Genomic DNA, 14345 nt, shown 5'->3' with positions numbered 1-14345 from the left:
AGGAGTGATCTGACAAAAGTAATGAAAATTACAAAGGAGTTTGGTATGGTATCTATCACAGGGGGATGTTGAGACAAACAGAAAGATACACTTAGTGCCCACTTTATTAGGTACCTCCTGAGGCAACTGAGTGCATGTTCGTGGTCTTCTGCTGCTGTAGCCCATCCACTTCAAGGTTCAACGTGTTGTGCTCTTCTGCATACCATGTTGTAAAGCTTAGTTATTTGAGTTACTGTCGCCTTCCTGTGAGCTCAAACCAGTCTGGCTATTCTCCTCTGACCACCATCATTAACAAGGCAATTTTGCCCACAGTACCTTTTGCTAAGGTACCCTGTGCAAGGCTTATTGAGAAAATAAGGAGGCATGGGATCCAAGGCAAAGAGTGGTTGCAGACGGGTCATATTCTGTTTGGTGGTCAGTGACTAGTGGTGTGCCTCAGGGATCTGTTCTGGGACCTTACTCCTTGTGATTTTTATAAATGACCTGGACGAGGAAGTAGAAGGATGGGTTAGTAAATTTGCTGATGACACAAAGGTTGGGGATGTTGTGAATAGTGTGTGGGGGGGGGGGGGCTGTCAGAGGTTACAGCAGGACATCAATAGGATGCAAAACTGGGCTGAGAAGTGGCAGATGGAGTTCAACCCAGATAAGTGTGAGGTGGCTCATTTTGGTAGGTCAAATACAATGGGAGAATATAGTATTAATGGTAATACTCTTGACAGTGTGGAGGATCAGAGGGATCTTGGGGCTGTGCAGGTTGACTCTGTGGATAAGAAGGCATATGGTTCATTGGCCTTCATCAACCGTGGGATTGAGTTTAAGAGCCAAGAGGTAATATTGCAGCTATATAGGACCACTTGGGGTACTGTGCTCAGTTCTGGGTCACCTCACTACAGGAAGGATGTGGAAGCCATAGAAAGGGTGCAGAGGAGATTTACAAGGATGTTGCCTGGATTGGAGAGCATGCCTTATGAGAATAGGTTGAGTGAACTCGGCCTTTTCTCCTTAGAGAGGTGGAAGATGAGAGGTGACCTGATAGAGGTGTATAAGATGATGAGAGGCATTGATCACGTGGATAGTCAGAGGCTTTTTCCCAGGGCTGAAATGGCTAACATGAGAGGGCACAGTTTTAAGGTGCTTGGAAGTAGGTACAGAGATAAGATTTTTTTTACACAAAGAGTGGGAGTGTGTGGAATGGGCTGCCAGCGACAGTGGTGGAGGCGGATATGATAGGGTCTTTTAAGAGACTCCTGGATATGTACATGGAGCTTTGAAAAATAGAGGGCTATGGGTAAGCCTATGTAATTTCTAAAGTAAGTACATGTTCAGCACAGCTTTGTGAGCCGAAGGGCCTATATTGTGCTGCAAGTTTTCTATGTTTCTAACTGTCACTTACTGGATATTTTTTGTTTCTCGCACTATTCTCTGTAAACTCTGGAAAGTTTTGTGCATGAAAATCACAAGAGATCAACAGTTTCTGAGATACTCAAACCACCCTTTCCAGCACCAACAAACATTCTACATTCAAAGTCACTTAGATTACATTTCTTCCCCATTCTGTTTGGTCCAAACAACTGAACCTCTTGACCTTGTCCACATGCTTTTATGCAAAGAAGAAACAGCCTACCCCAATGTTTTTCAAATCATTGTCGCAGACTTCAGTCAGGCTTATCTGAGGAAATCTCTGCCCACTTGACCACGACTATACTACAACTTGGAATGCCTACCATTCCATCCCTAGACCGCATTTCCGGGTACCTGATCATCTAGCCACTCTCCTACCTGCATACAGGCAGAGGATAAAGGGACAAGGACAAAAGAAAGAGATGGTCACAAGAGCAAAGCGATTCTGAGTCTTCCCCAACCAGATGCCCTGCATTATCCAAGAAATCAGCAATCTGCAAAGAGCCAGAACAGTGGTGTTTAGATCTGCCCACCAAGTAAAATACAAAAGGTCCAGGTAACACACACAAAATGTTGGTGGAACGCAGCAGGCCAGGCAGCATCTATAAGAAGTACAGTCGACGTTTCGGGCTGAGACCCTTCGTCAGGACTAACTGAAAGAAGAGATACAGGTGGCCCCCGCTTTACGACAGCTCGCTGTTACGAAAGACCTACATTCGCTAACCAAAGAGGATTTTCACTTTTACGAAAAAAGACGTCCGCTTTATACGTGTGTTTACCCCGAGAAAGACTACCATGACGCCTTGTGCAAGCAGTTGTGTGCATACATGTATGTGCGCACGCGTGTACGTGCATACACATGTATGTACGTACCGATTTTTTTTCTCCAAATCGATTTTGGCTCACTGTCTTCCCAATTTTGATAAGTAAAACTAGATCGTACATACAATATTTCTACTTTATATAGGCTGTATATTTATCATATCTTTCCTGCTTTTACTATATGTTAGTGTTATTTTAGGTTTTATGTGTTATTTGGTATGATTTGGTAGGTTATTTTTTGGGTCTGGGAACACTCAAAAATTTTTCCCATATAAGTTAGTGGTAATTGCTTCTCCGCTTTACTACATTTCGGCTTAGTTTCATAGCGACGCTCTACCTTCGGATAGCGGGAGAAACCTGTAGTAAGAGATTTGAAAGTGGGAGGGGGAGGGGGGAATCCAAAATGATAGGAGAAGACCGGAGGGGGAGGGGTGAAGCTGAGAGCTGGAAAGGTGATTGGCAAAAGGGATACAGAGCTGGAGAAGGGAAAGGATCATGGGACGGGAGGCCTAGGGAGAAAGAAAGGGGGAGGGGAGCACCAGAGGGAGATGGAGAGCAGGCAAGGAGTGATTGTGAGAGGGACAAAGAGAGAAAAAAAGGGGGAAAGTAGATAGATAGATAGATAAATAAAGGATGGGGTAAGGAGGGGCATTAACGAAAGTTAGAGAAATCAATGTTCATGCCATCAGGTTGGAGGCTACCCAGCTGGAATATAAGGTGTTGTTCCTCCAACCTGAGTGTGGCTTCATCTTGACAGTAGAGGAGGCCATGGATAGACATATCAGAACGGGAATGGGACGTGGAATTAAAATGTGGCCACTGGGAGATCCTGCTTTCTCTGGCGGACAGAGCGTAGGTGTACAACCTCCAGAATGTATTTCACATGCAAAGTGACAATTCTGGACCGAACCTGAATCGTGCAAACAGTAAAGGTAAGCAAATAGCATTCAGAACTGAAGTTAATGAAAGTGAGTCCACAGCCAATTCAGAAGCCCGTTGCAGGCCACAGCCTCAGTTCAGAGCAGAGACGAGTAAACCTCGTGGAGCAGAGAGCTGAATTTCAGAGCAGAGATGAGTAAACTAGCGAGCTCAAATTCACTGCAGAGACGAGTAAACCTCATGGAGCAGAGAGCTGAAGCTCAGTGCAGAGATGAGTAAACCTTACAGAGTAGCAAGCTCAAGTTCAGAACAGAGAGGAGTAAACCTCGTAGTGGGCTCAAGTTTCAAACAGAGAGGAGTAAACCGTATGGAGTAGCAAGCCTCAGTTCAGTGCACAGTCGAGTAAAGTTCATGGAGCAGTAATTTGAACTAACCCACCAATCACCTCTAGCCCAGACACCCTGACATTTTCAATCTGGCACGGCACTTAAACTGTCCAAACCTCAGGTCGTTCCTTGCTCTCAGACCCCGGCCCTGCCGCATCGATCACTCTCGAGCCTGTCCTCCGCTGTCTTGATTCAGCCCATACCCAACCTTTCCAATTTGGCTCAGCACTTGAATCAATCAAACTCTTGGGCATGCGCCCCACCTCGACTCGGTTCTGCTGCATCACATTGCCTCCAACTCGGCTCCAGCAATGGCCAGACATCGACCCACACCCCGTTCCAGTCCGGACCACACAACACAGCAACCATCCTGCACCTTCAGGACTGCAAAACTGCCAGGTTGCACAGGCACTTCAAAAGCTCAGCTCTGACAGGGAAGTTAGTTTATTGTCTGCAGTAATCACTTACCAGAAAAACTACGATTAATATTTGTTTTATTTGCCACCAGCAAGTACTCACTAAGCTTCACCAGCACTATCTTAAACCAGAACTGACACAGATGACAGCACGGTTTTGGTCCCAGATGAGCTCAATGCCTTTTATGTTCACTTTGACCGTCAAAACATGCAGTACCTTCACAAACTCCCACAGCCCACAACGACTCTGTGACTTCAGTCTCACAGGCCGACGCGAGAGCATCCTTCAAGAAGATGAACCCGCGGAAATCACCTAGACCAAATGGGGTACCTTAATTTCCTCAAATGCAGACCCCAGTCAAGTTTGGACTGACAACATTTCTTCTGCAATCTCCATCTGCACAGGTGCACCACAAGGCTGTGTGCTTAGCCCTCTGCTCTACTCACTTTATACTTATGACTGAGAGGCAAAGCACAGCTCCAATGCCATATCTAAGTTTGCTGACAACACCATTGTCATTGGCCAATTCAAAGGTGGTGATGGATCAGCATATAGGAGGGAGACTGAAAATCTGGCTGAGTGGTGCCACAACAAAGACCTCTCACTCAATGTCAGCAAGACCGAGGAGTTATTATTGACTACAGGAGGAGGAAAATGGAGATCCATGAGCCAGTCCTCATTGGGGGATCAGAGATGGAGAGGGTCAGCAACTTTAAATGCCTTGGTGTTATCATTTCAGAGGAAGTTATCTGTCCTAACTTCAGCACTTAAGTGCCATTACAAAGAGAAAACAGCAGCTCCACTACTTTCTTCAAAGTTTGCAAAGATTTGGTATGTCATCTGAAACTTAGACAAATTTCTTTAGACATGCAGTGGAGAGGATATTGACTGGCTGCATCACAGCCTCGTACGCAAACACCATGCTGGTGGCGCAGTGGCATCAGCGCCGGACTTCAGAGCAAAGCTTCCTGAGTTCGAATCCAAGTTGGGCCACCCCTGAGCACGCTTTCCATCCATGCCGGGTTGAGCATCGAGCTAGCCACTCAGCCTCGTAAAAACAAGGGTCGAGCCAGGAACGTTCATATCAAAAGGAGACCAATCCTGGCGCTACGTGCCAGACAAGAATGGCTAACTGACTGGTGTGACAAGCTATGAAATGAAATGCAAACACCAATGCCCTTGATCATAAAAGCCTACCAAAAAGGTTAGATAGAGCACAATCCATCATGGGTAAAGCCCTCCCCAACATTGAGCAAACTTACATGCTGTCACAGGAAAGCAGTATCTATCATCAAGGACCACCACCATGCCATCTTCACACTACTGCTATCAGGAAGAAGGTACAGGAGTCTCAGGACACTACACCACCAGGTTCAGGAACAGCTACTACCCTTCAAAGAGCAGAGAACTTCACTCACCCCATCACTGAACTGTTCCCACAAACTATGGACTTGCTTTCAAGAACTCTGTCATGTCTCAATATTTACTGCTTATTTATTTATTATTTAGTTTTACATTATGCTTACTGTGATTGCCGCAAGAAAATGAATTTCAGGGCTGTATATAGTGACATAAATGTACTTTGACAAAAATTCTGAGTTGCTGCCACATGATTGGCTGATTAGATGTTTGCAATAATGAGGTGTACGGGTGTACCCAATAAAGTGAGTATTGCATCTACAAGGAAATGGTGGATCAACACTTTCAATATTTAAATTTCATAGTCTCACTTAACACCACAGCACCCTATCACTAACACTGAGGAAGCTACCAGCATATCCTTTGGGCAAAGAGGGAAGTGAATCAGAGAGACATAGCAATATTTTGTCAAAAATATGGTGTCCAGTTAATAGCAAAAAGTGAGGACATAATTAGAAAAAGGCTAAGCAAAGTGGCACCTAGAAGACCAAAAGAACTGTGTCAGTGAGTTGTATACTCCAGACCTCTAACATCATGCCAAAAAGTGTATATTGGTGAGACTGGAAGGCCACTGAAGACCAGGATAGCAGAACATAAGAGTGCCTTAAAAAACTTGGAGCAGAACGAAGTGGGATCGCTTAACACAGCCTATCATGTTCATTTCAGACTGTGGTTTGATGAGGCCAACATCCTTGGCAAGAGAAAGATTAGGGAATCACTAGAGATGGAGCATGTGGGGAACCTAAATGTAGGTTCTAAGAGTGTAGAAATAGCTCCAGTCTGGAACCAGACATTCCTAAAGAGGGTTTGGCCTAAAAATTAGCCAATCAGAACAAGGCCAATTCAAACTAACTAATCAGGAATAGATCATTCAGATCCAGCCAATAGAATCAAGCATTATGCCCCACCCGTGCTCTGCTCACTCACAAGTGTATATATGAAGGTGTCTCTGGGGGACGTCATTTAACTATCTTGTGCCTGAGGAAGATGGTCAGGTTTACCATTGAAATGTTGCAGTCAGTATCCATAAGTATGTGACCGTTAGGGCCAAAGGATAGTGTACAATGTCCTGTGTATGTTACTCAAAATGGCTTCTTTGGTTTGTTAAGAGTAGGAATGCTTCTTTGTCTGATAAGTGTTTCTCTCGCTGTTGTTTAGCTTTATACTTGCTGATATGGTAATTGTATTCATTTGTTAATCAATGGGGAATGTTATTGTGTCTTGTGAGGCTGGGAACTTGGGGGAGGGGTTTTTGCGGGCTTTTGGGCGTGGAGAGGGAGTCGGGAGGAAGACGGCGAGGAAGGTGGACGTGCGCTGCACTGCTCGGAAGACCACCGGGGAGTCCTAGGTGCGAAACATGGAGGTCGGAGGCAAGCGACGAGGGGTCGAATGGTTAGAAGGTTGAGCTCCAATGATGTGCACTAACCTGACTGAACTTTGATAAGTTGGCGCCTTTTTTTTTCCCTTGTATATATATTGTATTGTCTAATACTCTTAATTTTAGTAAACTCTTTAAAGTGTATTTCATAACGGTATTTGTTGTGGGTTTGATATTGTGGGCGGGCGCGAGGCATAAACTCGATTCTCACAGCACCTGCGTGTACGGGAGGTGGGGTTGGTGTGTGGCTGGATCTCCTTTTCCCTTAGACATATACCAGCCTGTTGGGTAAGTGTTACAATAGTATGGATAGAGAGAATAGTATTGTATAGCACAAAAGTGGGCCCACACAGCCTATCTCACCCATGCCAACCATGATGCCCAACCTCATCTTCATTAGGCCTGAGCCCCTCTACACCTTTCCCATCCAAGTAACTGATCTATATTCTGCTATCCTTTGCTGAACTTCCACAATTCCACTAACTTTTGTGCTGTTTTCAAAGTTACTAACCTGTCTACATTTTTCTCCACATCATTTATGAATATTACAAACAACAGAGGTCCCAGAACTAATCTTTGCAGACCGCCACTGGTCATGGACTTCCATCCACCTCTATCCTGTCTTCTGTGGACAAGTCAGTTCTGAATCCAAATGGCCAAGTCACCATGGATTCTTCTGGATCAGCCTATGAGGGACCGCATCAAATGCCTTACTAAGTCCATGTAGACAACATCACTGCCCTTCCCTCTTCAATACTTCAAAAGCCAAATCAAATTTGTAAGGTATGATCAGCCCCATATTAGCCCATGCTTTTCCAAAAGCCAGTTAACCCTTTCCCCAAGAATCCTTTCCAATAGCTTCCCTACTACTGGTGTGAGGCTCAATGGCCCACAATTTCCTGGAATACCCTTATTTCCCTTCTTAAACAAAGGGACTTCACTTGAGGGTAAAGAGGATTCAAACATCTTCAAAGCTCCAGCAAACTCCTCTATTGCCTCTCTCAATGAACAGGCAGAGATCCTGTCAGACCTGGGAACTAAAGACAACGTAATCCACATCTACCACTCTGCCTTTATCAATTTTCCTCAAAAGAAAAACTCAGTCAGATTTGCAAGTCAAGATCTTCCCTACATAAAAAGCCGAATCCTCCTACTCAGTCCCTGCCTTTCTAAATGTACATAAAACCTGTCCCTCAGAATCTTCAACAACTTGTCCTACCACAGAGACAAGAATCACCATTTAGTTGTTTCCAGGCTTGCCCCTTTTTACACAAGGGATCAATATTAAGCATCCTCCAGTCTTCTGGTATTTTACTCAACTTCAGAGTCAGAACTAGGATTAAAATCATTGGATTTTGTCGTGAAATTTGTTGTCTTTGCAGCAGTACAATGCAATACACAATAGAAAAAAAACATGAATTACAGAAAACATTAATTAGTTAAATCACATAGGGCAAAAACAGCATTAAGCAAGTAGTGAGGCAGTGTTCATGGGTTTAACACACATTCAAAAATTTGATGGCGGGGGAAGCTGGTCCTGAATGGTACACTCAATGATACAAACATTTCCAAAGCATTAGCAGTTTCCCCCTTTGTTTCCTTTAACATCTGGGGATAGACCTCGTTTATCTACACTAATGTGAATAAAAATGGATAACGGGTGGATCAAAAGATTTAGAACAAATGTCACTGCAGTCCTCATTTTGGGAACAAGGAGAGACTTGGTTATGCACATTTGAGTTTCTACGCAGCTTTTGATAAGAATGGACACTCAAACCTTGCTGTCACTCTTCCTGATTGGATGCAGGGTACAATCTCGGTAAATTAAAGAGCAGCAAAGCAAATAAAAAGAATGAACATTAAGAAAATGGATGAGGCCATGTACTGAATAAACTGCAGCTTTGCGTAGACTCCACTCTGGGATGGTTGCATGCTAAATATTTGTGTGGCAACTGTCGAGTCATTCAATCAGATTGTCATACAGGTAATTTTCTTTAATCCCAGTCTATACTGAACGGGAAGCAGGGACTACCCTTTGTCTACGAAACTGAAGGGAAGTGACTTCTGGCAACAAGTAGTTACATGGATGGCAAATGAAGATGGCTTCAAGGTACAACAGGCACTTACTTGTCCAGGCTGACTGAAACTCACACCTGGCAAGGAACCAGAAGGACTGTGGAATCCTTGGTGACTTCAGGGAACCAAGGTAAGATGTACCAAATAAAAAAAAACTCCTTTGCCCTTTGTAGTGGAACAGGCTAAATGTGCTGCTATGATATTTGCATTCAGGGCCCTGAATGGGTTAATGTCTTCAGAGATATCTATAGATGCAAACTCAATACGACCCAATAGTGCACACCCATTATTATCACAAACAAATGCTGTTTGGCACACTATTAACACCACAGGTTAACCACACAAAGCCCAAAATTATCAACAGTTGCATTACTTCTCAGCTGTGTTTAATTTTTTATCACTTTCATAGAGGAATATTGATATACTTGGTTCAATATGCCAAACCCACATTTGGGACACAGTATCGCTCTCTACCTCAGCGAGCTTTACCCTGGAATGCTGCTGATCTTCATCAGCCTTTGGCAAGCACTCACCGAAGCTTTGCAAACCGAATCTGCGTGAAACCGGCTGAAATTGCTTTCGTTATAGACTGGCAGTCCTTTCAAGAAGTCCGCCTGCAAATAAACACACATAAATAACCAAAAACATGAGAAAGTCTGCAGGTGTATCATTTATACATTCTTTGATAATAAATGTACTTTGAATCTCTGAATCCAAAGCAACACACACAAAATGCTGGAGGAACTCAGGTCTATAAAAATGAATAAACAGTCAACACTTCAGGCAAAGTGATTCCAAACCATGAAATGCCAATTTTCAAGCCAGAGCAAGCTGTAGAAGGAACCAAGCCTACTCAACTAAAAGCAACGGAAGAAAACATCATTTGCAATCTGATGGGCAGGGAATCGGAGAGCCATGGCCCTTCCTTAAGTTACAAAACTGGAACCACAATCAACAGCCTACATCCATTGCCTTAAAAAAAAGGGGGTGAAGTGAGTCAAATGATTGTCAGTTACAATATGCAGTAATTGACGGAGATGAAGGCAAATGCACCTCTATTGGACAGACTGCATCAGACAAATTTACTTAGAGGGAAAAAAAGTCATTATTAGAGAGTCAAGATTATCTCTGAAAAGAGATGGAAAACCATCACAACATGAGATTAGAAAGCATCGTTCACCAATAGCCAATGGTGCAAAGGTAGATGAAGGCAATCAGGTAGTAACAGTGACTCCAAACTCTGAACTAACCTGAAGAGAGACAGATTCAAGCTCACAGCGAGAACAAAACATTTGTCCTTTGTTGGACAGAGGAGGAATCATCAGAGCAGGTGAAGGCTATTTCCAACAAGTTCACTTATAGGGAACACAAAGTACACTGCAGATGCTGTGGTCAAAGCAACATGTACAAACAAGCTGGATGAACTCAGCAGGTCAGGCAGCATCCGTGGAAATGAGCAGTCAACATTTCGGGCCAAGACCCTTCGTCAGGACTGAAGAGGGAGGGGGCAGGGGCCCTATAAAGAAGGTGGGGGGAGGGTGCGAAGGAGAAGGCTGGTGGGTGCCAGGTGAAAAACCAATCAGAGGAATGACCAAGGGGTGAGGGAGGGGATAGGCAGGAAAGGTGAAGGAGGAATGTAAGGGGAAAACACTATGGGTAGTAGAAGGAGGCAGAATCATGAGAGAGGTGATAGGCAGCTGGAAGAGGAGGCAGAGTGAAAGTGGGATGGGGAAGGGAGAGGGAGGGAATTACTGGAAGTTGGAGAATTCAATGTTCATGCCAAGGGGCTGGAGACTACCCAGCCGGTATATGAGGTGTTGCTCCTCCAACCTGGGTTTAGCCTCATCGTGGCAGTAGAGGAGGCCATGTATGGACATATCCGAATGGGAATGTGAAGCAGAGTTGAAGTGGGTGGCAACCGGCAGATCCTGTCTGTTGTGGCGGACGGAGTGGAGGTGCTCGACGAAGTGGTCCCCCAATCTGCGTCGGGTCTCGCCGATGTAGAGGAGGGAGCACCGGATGCAATAGATGACCCCAACAGACTCACAGGTGAAGTGTTGCAGGCGAACTCTGCTTCACATTCCCATTCAGATATGTCCATACATGGCCTCCTCTACTGCCACGATGAGGCTAAACCCAGTTTGGAGGAGCAACACCTCATATACCGTCTGGGTAGTCTCCAGCCCCTTGGCATGAACTTTGAATTCTCCCAACTCCTGGTAATTCCATCCCTCTCCCTTCCCCCATTCCAGTTTCACTCTGCCGCCTCCTCCAGCTGCCTATCACCTCTCTCGTGATTCTGCCTCCTTCTACTACCCATAGTGTTTTCCCCTTACATTCCTCCTTCACCTTTCCTGCCGATCCCCTCCCCCACCCCTTGATCTTTTCTCTGATTGGTTTTTCACCTGACACCCACCAGCCTTCTCCTTCCCACCCTCTCCCTAAGTTCTTCATAGGACCCCTGCCCCCTCCCTCTTCAGTCCTGACGAAGGGTCTCGGCCCGAAACATTGACTGCTCGTTTCCACAGATGCTGCCCGACCTGCTGAGTTCCTCCAGCGTGTTTGTACGTGTTTCACTTACAGGGAACCTTTAACATAGCAAGTTGTCTCAAAATTTTCTCCAACAGAATTTAGTGCCCAGTCAGGAGATATTAGAACAGCTGATCCCAAGTTAGCAAAGAAGCTTTTGGGAGTTCTGACAGGTTGAGAGATGGTATTCTGAGCTTAGCAGCTGAAGGCAAAACTGCCAATGACAGAATGATGACAATTGTGAATAATCAGAAGTGCAGAATTCTGGAGATGGAGAGACAAAAACAATATAAAGTGGGATCCAGCCTCAAAGTACCAATAAAAGTTCTATTTACACTTCAGAAGGAGTGACCTCATAGAGGTTTATAAAATTATGAGGGGTATAGATTAAAAGGACAGCCATAGACTTTTCCCCAGGGTTGGGGTGTTCAAAACAAGAGGGCACAAACACAAGAGGTGAGAGATTTAGAAACTTGAAAGGCAATGTCTTTACATAGAGGGTAGTAAGTTATTGCAATAAGCTTCTAGAGCAGTGGCTCCCAACCTAGGCTCCACTGCACAGAAAATGTTGGGACCCCTGTGCTAAAGAAAGCGGTCTTGGCAGGTACAAATGCAACATCCAAGAGACATCTGGATAGGTACATGGAGGGGAGAGGCTTGGAGGGTTAAGAGTCGAACATGGGCAACTGGGACTAATAGGGAGGGTACTGTGTTGGCACAGACCAGATGGGCTGAAGGACCTGTTTCTGTGCTGTTTTCCTCTAACTCAGAAGATACAGACACTGCTTCAAACCAAGAGACTCCAAGAAGAAAGCAGATGTAGCCATTAGTAGAGAGTTGAGGTCATGGCTGGCAAACAAGTGGGAGAGCCTTGCAAAAGGTTATTAAGCTAGATAATTCACTGATTCTGGCAAGTGATGGCAAGAGATTAAATTTAGACTGGAATCCTCTGAACCTCAGCCGATTCTAAGCTGGAAAGGACATCACATCAGTAACAAATGTTCAGTAAATCATGTAAATGTGTTACTGTTGCTTTGACTAATTTACATAAACAATGAATTTTTTTTTGCAGCTATGACAGGTTATCCAGTAAGATTCAAAAACCTAAAAAAAACTCTGAATATACATAAAGCATTGAAAGAGTTTATTAAGTAGAATCTCCCAAAGGTTTAACAGCTGAATCTGATTTAAAAGAAAAATCAAAAAGGCATTCCATTGTTCAAAGTCATATGGGTGTCAACTTTCACACAGCAGAAAAAAAATCCATCAATAAAAACGTAGAATTGCTAGAAAGCACATTGCAAGAGTGGAATTTGAGTAATTCTATCTTAAGATAAATTTTCAGAGGAGTTTCTAGGATGAGATGGAAAGTAAGGGCTTCTTGGATGTTGTTTGATAGTAGGAAGTGGCTACTGATTTGTTCCTAAGTACAGGTTCCTACAAATGAAAACGGGGAAAAGTTCCCATAAACACAGATTCTTGCAGATGTAAGCAGGCAGTGATTATAACCTGAACAAAGATTTCCTAAGACACACTTGAGTACAGCCTACTAAAAAACTGAGCAGTGTTCTTTCCATGTGGCAAGTGATACCCCACAAGGAAAATTGTCTGCTGCAAAAGTATCCTTAGATAATGCAATGCAAAAAAAAATCACAAGTAATAGCAGTATGAAGAGAATAGAGCAGAGGTACCATTGTGCTTACATTTCCCCAAATGGTTAAAAACCATAGTCAACCCTGAATGTTTCAACCCTCGACATTTCACTAGCATTTCAACAAAGTTGCAAATGATAGTGGTAACATCAGAGTACAGTACTGGTAGGTACAGGTCCATCACTGGAGTAGTCCTCACAGATACAAGTCTTTTACTGTATAACAGGGGTGCAGTACTTAAAGAGACATCTGCCACTACATGGCAATAGAATAGTATTAATGGAGTAGGTTTGTCCCATGGCTTTGTAGCCATTTGTATGGTAGCTTGGGGTGTCATCTTCTATAATTCCCTCCACTTCTTGAAAACAAAGACCCATATGACTCTGAATATTGGAATACATTTTCTGAGATTTCTCCTTGTGACTTTAAATTGGATTCAGCAGATGAGAATTACTTCATTTAGTGGATGGTTTCAAAACTTTAATTATCTACCCAATATGTTATCAGTGTTGTACAATATTGGAGGCACAGATCTGACACTGTACAAGATATCAGAATCAAAAACCATACCCAACCTTTGCCCAGATTTCCTGTACTCCTAGCCCTTTTTTTCCTGATACTTCCCACCTATTCCCTTCCCTTACTCACACTTTCACGGCACTTCCCCACATACACAGCATTCCTCACCATCACCACTCGCCCACCTACTCACCCATACCGGTTCAACCTCGTCACTCTCTACCCACCAACTACACCCACACTCCTCCCCCACCCATTCAACCCACTTTTCAGCCCAGCAACGCCCTGATTCACCACGCCCCGACAAAATACACCAATCTAGTCCACTCCAGCCCCAACTTTACCCCATTCCACCCACTCCAGCACCACACTAACGCCATGTCCAACACCCAACCCCCCGCACTCCAGCCCCACCCAATCCCCAATCCAACGCCCCTACCCCACATCCCCAACCATATCATGACAATTTACACCACAACCATTCCCCTATTCCTCCGGCCAATCCTACCCTTCAGCCACTATGCCTCCATTCCCCCGTTACCCTTCCACACCCCACCTGCAAAACCACTCTTCCTTCCTTCCTCCCACCCCACCCACCGTCTTCCACTACTCAGTCCCGTCCCCTCCGCCGACTCCCACCATCCCGCGTTGCGATTTTCCCAGACACCGCGTCTCCCACTCCGACTCGTCCCACCCTGTCAGCAAAGAAAGGCCCAAGAACTGGGTCTCCCTCCCGCGACTCCCTCACTCACCATCTTCTCCAGCTCCGCATCACTCCACCTCTCACACAAACCTGCTACCCCGTTTACTCCCGCCTTCCTACTAGCTATTGCTCAAATCGCAGAGGACGGAAAATGTTTTCTC

The 14345-nt window shown here is 44.6% G+C and overlaps 1 protein-coding gene across 5 annotated transcripts in view; it reads right to left on the bottom strand.

The window, feature by feature from the left end:
* dda1 (DET1 and DDB1 associated 1) overlaps positions 1-14345 on the bottom strand; it is a 25177-nt gene extending 10832 nt beyond the window's left edge. For 2 of the 5 annotated variants that reach the window (XM_073068540.1, XM_073068538.1), the window contains exons 1-2: positions 14234-14345; positions 9315-9395 (exon numbers count right to left, since the gene is read on the bottom strand). In XM_073068540.1, the coding sequence (XP_072924641.1) occupies positions 9315-9395; positions 14234-14236 (84 nt within the window). In that variant the 5' untranslated portion in view covers positions 14237-14345. The remainder of the gene's footprint in view (positions 1-9314; positions 9396-14233) is intronic. The other 3 variants (XM_073068539.1, XM_073068537.1, XM_073068536.1) reach the window with 2 other exon arrangements.

This window comes from Hemitrygon akajei, chromosome 16 (assembly GCF_048418815.1).
Source record: "Hemitrygon akajei chromosome 16, sHemAka1.3, whole genome shotgun sequence".
Classification (NCBI taxonomy): domain Eukaryota; kingdom Metazoa; phylum Chordata; class Chondrichthyes; order Myliobatiformes; family Dasyatidae; genus Hemitrygon; species Hemitrygon akajei.
This window is presented reverse-complemented; position numbering and strand designations above follow the sequence as displayed.